The sequence below is a fragment of the Heterodontus francisci genome, chromosome 19 (genome assembly GCF_036365525.1).
Source record: "Heterodontus francisci isolate sHetFra1 chromosome 19, sHetFra1.hap1, whole genome shotgun sequence".
Lineage (NCBI taxonomy): Eukaryota > Metazoa > Chordata > Chondrichthyes > Heterodontiformes > Heterodontidae > Heterodontus > Heterodontus francisci.
The window spans coordinates 62,541,338-62,552,172 of NC_090389.1; the positions used below are offsets into that span (position 1 = coordinate 62,541,338).

General features: G+C 37.5%; 1 protein-coding gene across 1 annotated transcript; it reads right to left on the reverse strand.

Moving 5' to 3' along the window:
* Positions 1 to 7,357: 7,357 nt before the first annotated feature.
* barx1 (BARX homeobox 1) lies at positions 7,358 to 10,415 on the reverse strand. Its single transcript, XM_068052322.1, has 4 exons — positions 10,211 to 10,415; positions 8,461 to 8,755; positions 7,607 to 7,691; positions 7,358 to 7,522 (listed from the first exon to the last, which is right to left on the reverse strand). Exons 1-4 carry the CDS (start codon positions 10,413 to 10,415, stop codon positions 7,358 to 7,360), a joined length of 750 nt encoding a protein of 249 aa, XP_067908423.1.
* Between the last annotated feature and the right edge of the window lie 420 nt (positions 10,416 to 10,835).

Sequence of the window (10,835 nt, forward strand, 5' to 3'; positions counted from 1 at the left end):
CAAACCAGTGTCTACATGAGACCTCATTCATGACAAGGTATAATGCATTTTATTTATCTTCAACCAAATATATACACATTTCCGGGAACGGTTGCAAACTTAGGAACATTCACATTCAAACTCAAAATAATTGTTATCTCGGATACAGTTATTCAGTACACATTATGTAAACTCAGTATTGATAACTCACGTGACGCGAAGAATCTCAAATTAAATAATAAAACAGAATGTTATTCAGATTCTAAAGTATTATTATATTCCTCTTATTTAAAACATATTTAATGTGTTCTAATAGAATAGAAATGAACTTGCATTTCTATACAATGCTTTTCTCGTTTTTGGGACGTCCTAAAGCGCTTCACAATCAATTAAGTGGTCTTGAATGAGGTATTTGTTGTACCTTAGGGAAACCCCGCAGCCAATTTGCATGATACACAGTTTAATTATATTGAAGTTAATGTTTTAAAACGACACGAATGAACAAATCGGCATGATTAAGTGTTGAAGGGATTGCATATTTGCAAAACCAAAGAATATAAAATAAATTCAAGCTTTTGAAAGACTAATTATTAAATCAGATCACTAACATAATATATATTTTACTGCAATGATTTTTAAAGTGAGAGCCGTATCTCCTCTGCGCTCTTGTGTGTGAGCTTTCGTTATTAATTCGTGTTTACAAGTGTATTGTATTGCTTTAAATGCATCTAATGCTGTAATCGTGTTGAACTGTTAAGAAATACTGTCTTGAATTTTAATACAGCACTTTTGGTCAATATTTTGCAAGGCTAAAGGGAATTGCGTGCTTCTAAGTATTCCTGTATCACAACAGTCACTGAGCAGAAACAAAATTCAACTGTTGAGGTCAAAGTAGAAAGAAGTTTGAGTATTTGACGATACAGTTCCGGCCTTATTGTCCAGCCATACTGTCGTGTACCCTAACTAGGGTACAGCAAGGAAATTATGCAATTATCAATAGGACTCTGTTTTGCGGCATATGTTCTTAACCGAAGAAACTGATATGACGTAGTGCAAGGCCAGAAACATTAGCTGGAACGGCAGTTCCAGAAGTAAACAATTGGCTTTCCATTCCCTCTCTGAGAAGTCTTGGTTATTTTCTTAACGATGTGTTCTGAATGTTTTTTTTTTGAAGAAGGGTTAGGTCATTACAATCATTCTACTAAATAGTCGTAATAATTTTAGCCATTAGGCCAAATTAGGAGAAATTCTCCAATGAAATGAAAGGTTAATTGCCCATTTAACCTAATCATCCCACTGCATTAATTCTAACATGTGTTCGCTGCATACCAACCGTTATTGTTTGGTGTGTCACTTTTTCTTTGCCCTTCTCATAGTTTTGCAATGCAGTTGTGTACTGATCTGCATGGTTTGTATCCATGATTTGAATTGAATCTTACTATGGGCTTGTCGGATTACACAACAGACTATTTTGTTTGGCTTGGAAATATGTTATTGAATTGATAGTATACCAAATTGATCAGTGTAAGCTGAATTCTACATATAAAATTATACCTACATAACCTTCTTTAACATATCTATTATCAGCAGGTTTAAGGTAGTATAAATAACAGGACATTGCAGCAAAGCTGAGAAAATACTCCTGCCAAAATTTAGTTTATAAAGTATTAAATATTTAAACAACTGTCTGGGTTATTTTGTAAGTCTGAAATATGTTTGAAAACGATTTAGATGGGGTTTCTGATAATTCAACCGCGAATACTGACTCATTTGTCTTTAAAATAGGCGGGTTTCTCTTCAGTTCCTATGCTGACCATCAAGTTAGAAAAGTTAGGAAACTGTGGTTCGATACATTCCAAGCCCTATAGGTTCTAAAAAAGAGACGGAGGGAGATGCTTATTTTGGACGCTGCTTTATTACAAAGTGTTAGGATGCTGGCATAATGCTGGCCAGCTGTGTTTGATTTCAGTGGGATTGGCCAGTAGCTCATCTGATAACCATCAGATCGAAGGCTTCACGGGAGCACAGTGCTGACATTGTTATTCTACAGATGTCAATCACACCAACTGCAGTCCTGGGTTTCCACACCTGTATGGCGCATCTTTTCACCTTTTGACTCCCGTGTTTCCTTGCCTGCTGGAAGAAAACTTCATTTGATGTAACTCTGGGGGAAAGTTAGTGCTTTCCTAATTTTCAGCCTCTTTTTAAATGTGGTGAAACGCTTTAAGTATCATTAAAGAAGGGCTATTCCTACCTAGCATTCTTTTCCCGTCATCTTTTTCTCCTCTTGTCTTTATTTCATGTGATCACGTGCCGTTCAGTACAGGTATCAGATAAGATGAAAGCAGTCGGACTTTATAGGGCCGGAGTTCTTTTTAAACTCAGTGAGGGCGAAGAGGTGACCAACTCGACAGGAGTGGAAATTGGTAATGCATGAATTGTTTTAACTGACTTGAATAAAATTGCTATTTGCAAACGTTGTGTGAATATTATGATATTGTTCTAATTAAATATTGCAGTGATCCTAGCTTAATTAAACGTTCTCGCCGTTAACATCACCCCCTCCCCCCCTCCATACACCCCTTGCAGATTTTCAAAGCAAATATGAATGTAGCATTTTCAGGGGCAAGCATATGTTTTTACTTTGATAAGTATTGGCCTCTCTCGCCTGTTATATGAAGAATATATATATCAAAAATATATGAAACGAATTGATTGCCGTTATTCCAGTTAGTTGCTTATCTATTTGTGTGTGTGTACATGTACATACCAATATATAATGTATTTTATATATGAAACATAGTAACTAAAGATAACTATATTTAAACCGGCCAACTGATGATTCTGCCAACGCTAAAACTGTGTTATCAATTTAAAATAGTTTCTAATTAACGAACTTTTCAAAGTTGATTTTGTAGAAATGTAGTGATTTCCTTTTCATCTCAGATTGGAGTTTCCAGATGCATAATGTGTGTGTCACGTGAACACTAGGTAATCAGAATAACCAGAATCAGTCATACGTGGGGTTAAACGTTTATGATTCGGAGTGCCATAGTGCGAACATAAGAACTAAGAGCAGGAGTAGGCCATTGGGCCCCTCGAGTCTGCTCCATTCCAAATGGATATTGTTCGTATTATTTGTGTGTTTGTATTTAAATCGCTTTGAATTTTCGATTTAGTGTGGTGTAAAGGCAATTTAGACCCCATTCATCGAAGTTTGGCTTTGAAGTAAACTTGCAAATACGCTTTCTACCCTATTATTTTACTTTGGAATTCAGCCTTTAACTCGGGTCGGTTTGATAGTGAGCATAATGATACGGGATCCAGAATCCATTCTTGCTACAATAATATTATTTCCTATAGGTAATGGATGTGTCAGATTTAGGATTAAATATCCCTGACAATAGATAAGCAGCATTGGTTCTATTAATATTTAACCTAAACTTGGAGTTACATTTCAGGAGTAATAATTAGGGGATTTTGTAATTACGTTTATTTTGCACGCAGTAGACATAGACAAAGGTCGAAACACTCTTAGTTAAATACCCATCTTAAATATTAAGGAAAACTGAGAGATGCAGACACTGAGAAAATTGTTTAATAGTTTAAATTAGTGTCGCTCTGTTTGAAGTATGCATTGGCAGTATTCCACAAATATACAGTGCATAAATTAGTTTCATAAAGTAGTCATATCTTTACATAATCCAAAATTGAATTGGCATTCTAAAACTTCAATAAGAAGATTAACAAAAATAGAAAAGGCCAAGTATACTGGTGTTACACAAGGTGCTACACTTACGGAAGAAATATAAGAAATAGGAACAGGAGTAGGCCATTCGGCCCTCCGAGCCTGCTCCCCCATTCAATATGACCATGGCTGAACTTCTACCTCAACTCCACCTTCTTGCACTATCCCCACGTCCCTTAATTCCCTTTATATCCAAAAAAAGTACCAATCTCTGTCTTGAATATACTCAAGAACAGTGCATCCACAACCTTGTGGTAGAGAATTCCAGAGATTCACCCCATTTGAATGAAGAAATGTCATCTCAGTTTAGTCCTAAATGGCCGACCTGTTACTCTGAGACTATAACCCCTAGTTTTATACTCCCCAGCTAAAGGGAATATCCTCCCAGTATCTACCCTTAAGAATTTTATATGTTTCAATTAGATCACATTTCATTCTTCTAAACTCCAGGGAATGTAGGCCTAGTCTACTCAATCTTTTTTCATAGGACAATTCCCTCAACCCAGGAATCAGTCTGGTGAACCTTTGTTGCACTCTGTCAAAAGCAAATATATCCTTCCTTAGGCAACGAAACCTAAACTCTATACAGTACTCCAGGTGTGAGCTCAGTGAGGACCTATATAATTACAGTAAGACTTCTTCCTTTGTAATAAAGGCTAACAATACAATTTGCTTCTCTTGTTATCTCTTGCCCCACCCCCACCTCACTTGCTTATAACCTGTGACATTTCTAATATTTGTCAGTTCCGAAGAAGGGTCACTGACCCGAAACGTTAACTCTGCTTCTCTTTCCACAGATGCTGCCAGACCTGCTGAGTGGTTCCAGCATTTCTTGTTTTTAATACCATTTGTTTTCCTAACTGTTTGCTGTACCTACATGGTACTTTTCTGTAATCTCGGTGTAAGTAGCCCAGGTTCCTCTGAATACTACACATTTGCCAATCTCTCACCATGTAAAAATATATTCTACTTTTCTATTTTTCCTACCAAAGTGGATAACTTCACATTTCGCCACATTATTTTATCTGCCATGTACTTTCACACTCACTTAACTTGTCTACATCCCTTTGCAGCCTCTTTGTGTCCTCCTCACAGTTTAATTTGCCACTTTGTATCATCAGAAAACTTGGATACATTACACTCAGTCCCCACATCTAAGTCATTGATAAAGATTGTAAATAGCTGAGGCCCAAGCACTGTACCCCACTAGTTACAGCCTGCCAACCTGAAAATAAGCCATTTATTCCTACTCTCTGTTTTCTATCCATTAACCAATCCTCAATCCATGCTAAAATATTACCTCAATTCCATGAGCCCTAATTTTCTATAACAACTTCTGTGTGGTACCTTTTCAAAAGTTTTTTTTTTTGAAAATCCAAATACACCACATCCACTGCTTCTCCCGTATCTATCCTGCTAGTTACAACCTGAAAAAAAACTGATAAGATTTGTCAAACACCATTTCCCTTTCATAAATCTGTGTTGACTCTGTCCATCATATTGTGATTCCCTATGAGCCCAGTTACCACGTCCCTAATAATAGATTCCAGCGTTTCCCTACGGAATGATATGTGATCTACTGGAACAACAAGCCTGCAGGAGTCCCACACGCTTGTTGTTCGAGTAGATCACATATCATTATTCCATGTGTAATGTTTTTGACTGACGCAGACTTTCATAGAGATTTAACTTCTTTTGAATAATTGAACGAGGCATAGGTCATGTGGCACTAGACCACTTAAGAGCAAATCACAGACCCGGAACAGTGAAGCAGTGTCCTGCATACAGCAGCAGTTCAGTTTTGTCAGCATCCCTCTCCTTTCTTGTAGAAACGTTAAATATTTCGGCTGAAGGCAGTAACAATCACAGCCTTTTGGTGAGCCTTTACACTTCTGTACTGAGCTGGTTACTACGTAGGACAGCAGCAGGAGACTTCTCGCGCCTTTAATTATTTTAACATAATCTTACATTAATAACCATGATAAAACTTTGGGTTATCCACCGATTTGCTAGCGGTTTTACAGCTAATCAGTCAGAATATATAGCCATGTCTAGCTGTTTGATTTCAATCGCATGGCATCATCGGCAAGGAGGAAAATACAAATCAGAACATTTTAAAATGTTGTGACAGCTGCCAATAAAGCCAATAAATATTAAAATTGAAACTACGTGAGGACTGGTTCGGAACAAAACCATAGAAATTAGGACAGGCGACGGAAGCGGGCACAAACTGCGAGTGAACAGCTGCAGGGAAAGCAATGATTTGCAAAAACATGTAAAAGAGCAGCATTTAACTGCAAATAAGGCGGACTCTCTATAAAAAATACTAGTATATACATATCAATTTAACTTACGGTTAACTGAGGACCTCTTCCTCCGAATATGTGGTATCTGAACCTTCGTAACTGCTAATATCCACTGCACGATTTTGCTTGTTATTTATGTATAATAGCTAAAAATTCTAGTCGGCTAAACAATTACATAATACGTTGTAAAATGTAAGGAAGGAATGCAGTGAGAGATATGTTTAATATAAATATAACATTGTTTTACAACATGCGCCCTGAGGATTAAACTTGCACAGAAAAATACCAGCCCATGTCTAATTATAATGGTTTTACATTTTCTAGTCTAAACGCGCGAAGATTTTTAAAGCATTAAAGTAATAAAAAATATAAATACGAGGACTGACTTTTTTATTGTTTGTATCCGTGTAAGGGCAGTATAAACGGAAATATAAATTTAAAAAATACAAGCACATTTAATTAGATATCAAAATTTCTGCACTTTTCTCTTGTCGAAAGGCATAAGACACACTTCCTGGCATTATGCCACAGTCATTGTTGCAAGAATTATTTACAGTTTCTCCTATCTTTCACAAGTGTATGAAATCATTTATAAATTCGGTGCTTGGTACAAACACTTCAAATCTGCTACTGCAGCTGTGGCTCTTTTGCACTGAACCATAACATATTGTACTTACTATCAAACTGGTTTGGTCAAAATATTTATAAAACTAACTTGACAGAGAGGCACCACAGGATTGTAGGCTGAAACCTAAAATAGAAGTCACGATAATTGCATCTCCCTCAATAATACTGGCATTTTGTCGGAAAAGCAGAACGTGTTAGAAAGACTGTTAACACAAAAATGTAATTTTGAGCTTTAATTTTATGTAGCCAAAACGTGTGTAAGAAAGGCGCTAAAATGCTAAATGACGTACAATCACAGGGAAATGTGATCATTTTGATCCACTAAACAGTTCTCGGTTTCTTTCTCGATAATCTTACTTGGGGAATGAAAACTATTTCATAATACCGGATATGCGTTCTGCAACAAACTTCCATATCAACGGCAAATTGATCCAAACTCCGAGTGTGACTAATTACTTATTAAAACATAAAATGGTGAATCTGTCAGCGATAAGTTCCATCAGCTGGTGTCGGGAGAGAGAGAAAACAGTATAATTCAAAGGTGGAGCTGACATTTACAGTTTGAGTGTAAATTCCACATGTATGACGCGCTAAAATCGTTAGACACGTGGCTCGCTGGAGTTTCAAGGTCAGTCTGTAAAATTGGCATCAACACCTGATGAGTATGTAAATGGTTTTCTTTAACCATCTTGAAGCGTTATTCTTCTTGATTAACTTCAGAAGGTGATGGGGAATTCTCCATCTGTTTTTCGGCTTGTTTTACCTTCTCTTGTTCTGAAAGTTGTTCGCTTGTAGGAATGGAGTTCTTCTTTGGACGACCTTTAGGCTTTGTCGGGGACTCCAGACCTCCGCCTTGCAATACCTTTTAAATAAAAATATCATTTAGGAAAAAAACACCACTGGGAAGTATTTTCGTTATTGAAAATCCATTACCTTGAACACTTACTATTTTCTTCCACTTCATTCTTCGGTTTTGGTACCAAGTTTTCACCTGAAGTTGACTAAGCCCCAAGGATTCTGCTAGGTCTATTCTGTATTTAAAAATATAAATTAGTGTATTTGGGAAAATCAAAATATAATTTATTTCAAATAGAAATGAACCCGTTAATAAATGTGTTAATGTTAGGATTAGTTCACGTTTTGAAGGGTCTGCAGGCTTACAAATAAACATTGCACTTTGAAAATCAATTGAACAGCGCAGTAATTGCTGGTGTAACTTTTTTTTAAAACTGCATTTGGGCTGCAATTCCCTCTCCCCCTCCCCGAATATACTAGAGCCGAAGGAAATATTCCAATATTTAAATTGCTCTGTTGCTATTAGAATCCATCTGCATGTTTAGGTTGTGGAGAATAGTTATTGGGAATGCCACTGTGATATCAAATCGATGAAATTGCTGATGTCCGAACTGGTTATTCATATGTGATGTATATGTTTCAGACAGTGCTGATTAGCATGGACTACTGAATCAATGTGTGTATTTTTCTATTTCTGCCCTCGTTTGTTTTTTGTTTGTTTTCCCCTAATGTTCATTGGTGGGGTAAGGGGAAATGATCAAAATTATAAGGGGAGGGTGGGAACATTTCTGATCTGTTTAAACTAAAAACAGTAGGGTTTAACGCAAATAACAGTTTAGCTGCTGTTAGCAACTAAATGTTTAAAATAATGTAAAATTAAATGTTTCTTGCCAGCAGAGTGCAAACTATCTATCCCTGTTGAGTTGTAAATATCTGTAAAAAAGTGCCATGTTATGCTTTTTAAATGTATTAATTGTTGTATTAAAAGAAAATATTCAAAGTTACCTGTCTGGTGTTGATAGATATTTCTGCTTTTCAAATCGTTTTTCGAGTCCCATTAGTTGTAGTTCAGTAAAGACTGTTCGGCTCCTCCTGCCCTTTTTTGTCTTGTTTCCTGGTTCGGGACCTTGTTCGAGCTTTGACCGGAGGTGCAGATCTAGTGGAAGATGGGGACCTCCGGGGCCGGTGGGCATGCTCGATCCTCCGGATACCAACGCTGAACCCAATGGAGCGGCAAGGCTACACGAGATCGGACCCAGCGGAAACTTAAAAACGCCGGCGTGATCTGATTTCAGGCCAGCTGCAAGCATTCCGGACACAAATGTTACTGACAATGTTGTACTGAACTCAAAGCTTGCAACTAAGTACATCGCAATTAAACCTGCGTTTGTCGACACAATATATAATGTCCTGATTCCGCAGTATATTTAACAAAGAATAATATAAATCAGTGAAATGTTGTTAACATTTTAAAATATATTTTCAATGTGCCATTTGGTTACACCTACCTATGGTAATATTTAAATGTATAGATTAACGTGGAACCATCAGTCTTCTCATAATTGCTGCATTATACTGTCATGATTATATGAAAAAATCAGATTTTGAAAAAAAACACCAATATCTAAAATATATTCAAACTTTGTGGGTTTTTTGCGAAACTAATTAATATTTCGCTATTCTTCAATACAGACATTTTATGGCAGGCAATAGATTAATTGCTATTGAACTGTAAACATTTTAAAATTATATTGCACTCTTCTTTATAGGAAACTGCTAATTATTTACCTTCCTTTACAGCACTGGGTATAATTTTATTTAGTAACAAGTCATAAATACCATCCATTGCAGCAGCATTACAAAGTTGCCTTTATGCGCCAGTTGTCTTGTAGGAAACAGGAAATTATTCAATTTACCACATCATTCACTAATTTATTTTCCATCGTGTGCAATGACATAACTCAGGATCTGGATGAAAAGAATTGTAGTATTCGATTGTGACATTTTTGTGAAAAAAGTCGACTATTTTAAGTGAGGGTTGATTTTAGAATATGTCAACATTTGGTACAATACTGGTCATTTACGCGCGCGTGGGTCTTGGAAGAGGTGAGATTCTCCTCTGCAAAATAAATGCTGCGATTACACGAGGGGGGGGGGGGGGGGCTTTGGGGTTAAAATACTTTTCAACCATATATTTCCGACCTGGGGACATACCGTTTATTCTGGGCAAATATGGTTGGGATCTTGGGTAACGTGAGAAAATTAAACACCGGATATATTTTTGTTAGATTGCAGATACCATGTGAAAAATAGGCAACATTTATTTCAGAATGCCAAATGTCTGGGCAGTTTTTCTACGTTGCCTGGATTTCTGCACCGCCTTTCCTAGGCCTCGTCACAATCTTTAGTCTGGTTTTCTATTTCATCACACTGCTTCGATTTATTTCATTCTCTGCTTCAATTTGTGTGATTACTGTATCCGGATAATTCAATTTTGTGTTATTTATTGCACACTGTATGTCACTCACGACCTAAAGCTAAATTAATCTGACAGTGTAGTTGCTGGTAAGTGGATATTCCATCCATGAAGTAACCCAATTGGCGTATTTGACCACGAATTGCGTACTGTGGAAAATACTTTTAATGTGTTACAAATAGAAGTATTTTGAATGAGCAGAAGAATAATTTAGAAAGCACGTTTTAATAATGTAACCTACATAAAGGAAGCTAAGAGTTAGGAAAGATTTCCACCTACCTAGATGGCTGTGGTAGGGCCGACTGTTGAGCAGGGCATGGACCCCGAATTTGAGGAGCTCTCCCCCGTTCGTGGCTTTGCCTGAGCCGGGGGGTTCAGTCAGTATCTCCTCGATCATAAAGCTCCTGTATCGGTGTGACCTATAATCATGGATCGGCTCGTGAGGCAGGTAATGAGCTTCCAGCTCCAGTGGATTCTGCATCATTTTCTTTACGCCACAATCCAACTGAGAGGGGGGGAGAAAAGCACCAATAATGCAGGTTGATGTCCCCTCACTGCTGCGGCTGGTCACTGAATTCCACAAGTTCTGAGCTGCTCAGTGCTCCACACCAGAGCGATTTTTCATTTCAACGCAATAGCTTCATTTTTGCGCTTTCTCTTTTTAGGATGCAATGAAAGTGGTCATTTTTAAAGAGCGCGATCCTTTCTCTTGAGTCCTGAGCTCGAACGGCCGTGTTGTTGCTCATTCACTTGCGCTGATTTGTAGCTTTTCCGGATTTCTAAGCCGCACGATCTTGTCGAAAGAGAGCGAGAGTTGGGAGGTTTGCAACATCATTAACTCACGTGATTTCGTCTCTCTCTCCTCTCTCTCTCCGCCCCGGGCAGGAGCCACCCAGCACTTCAC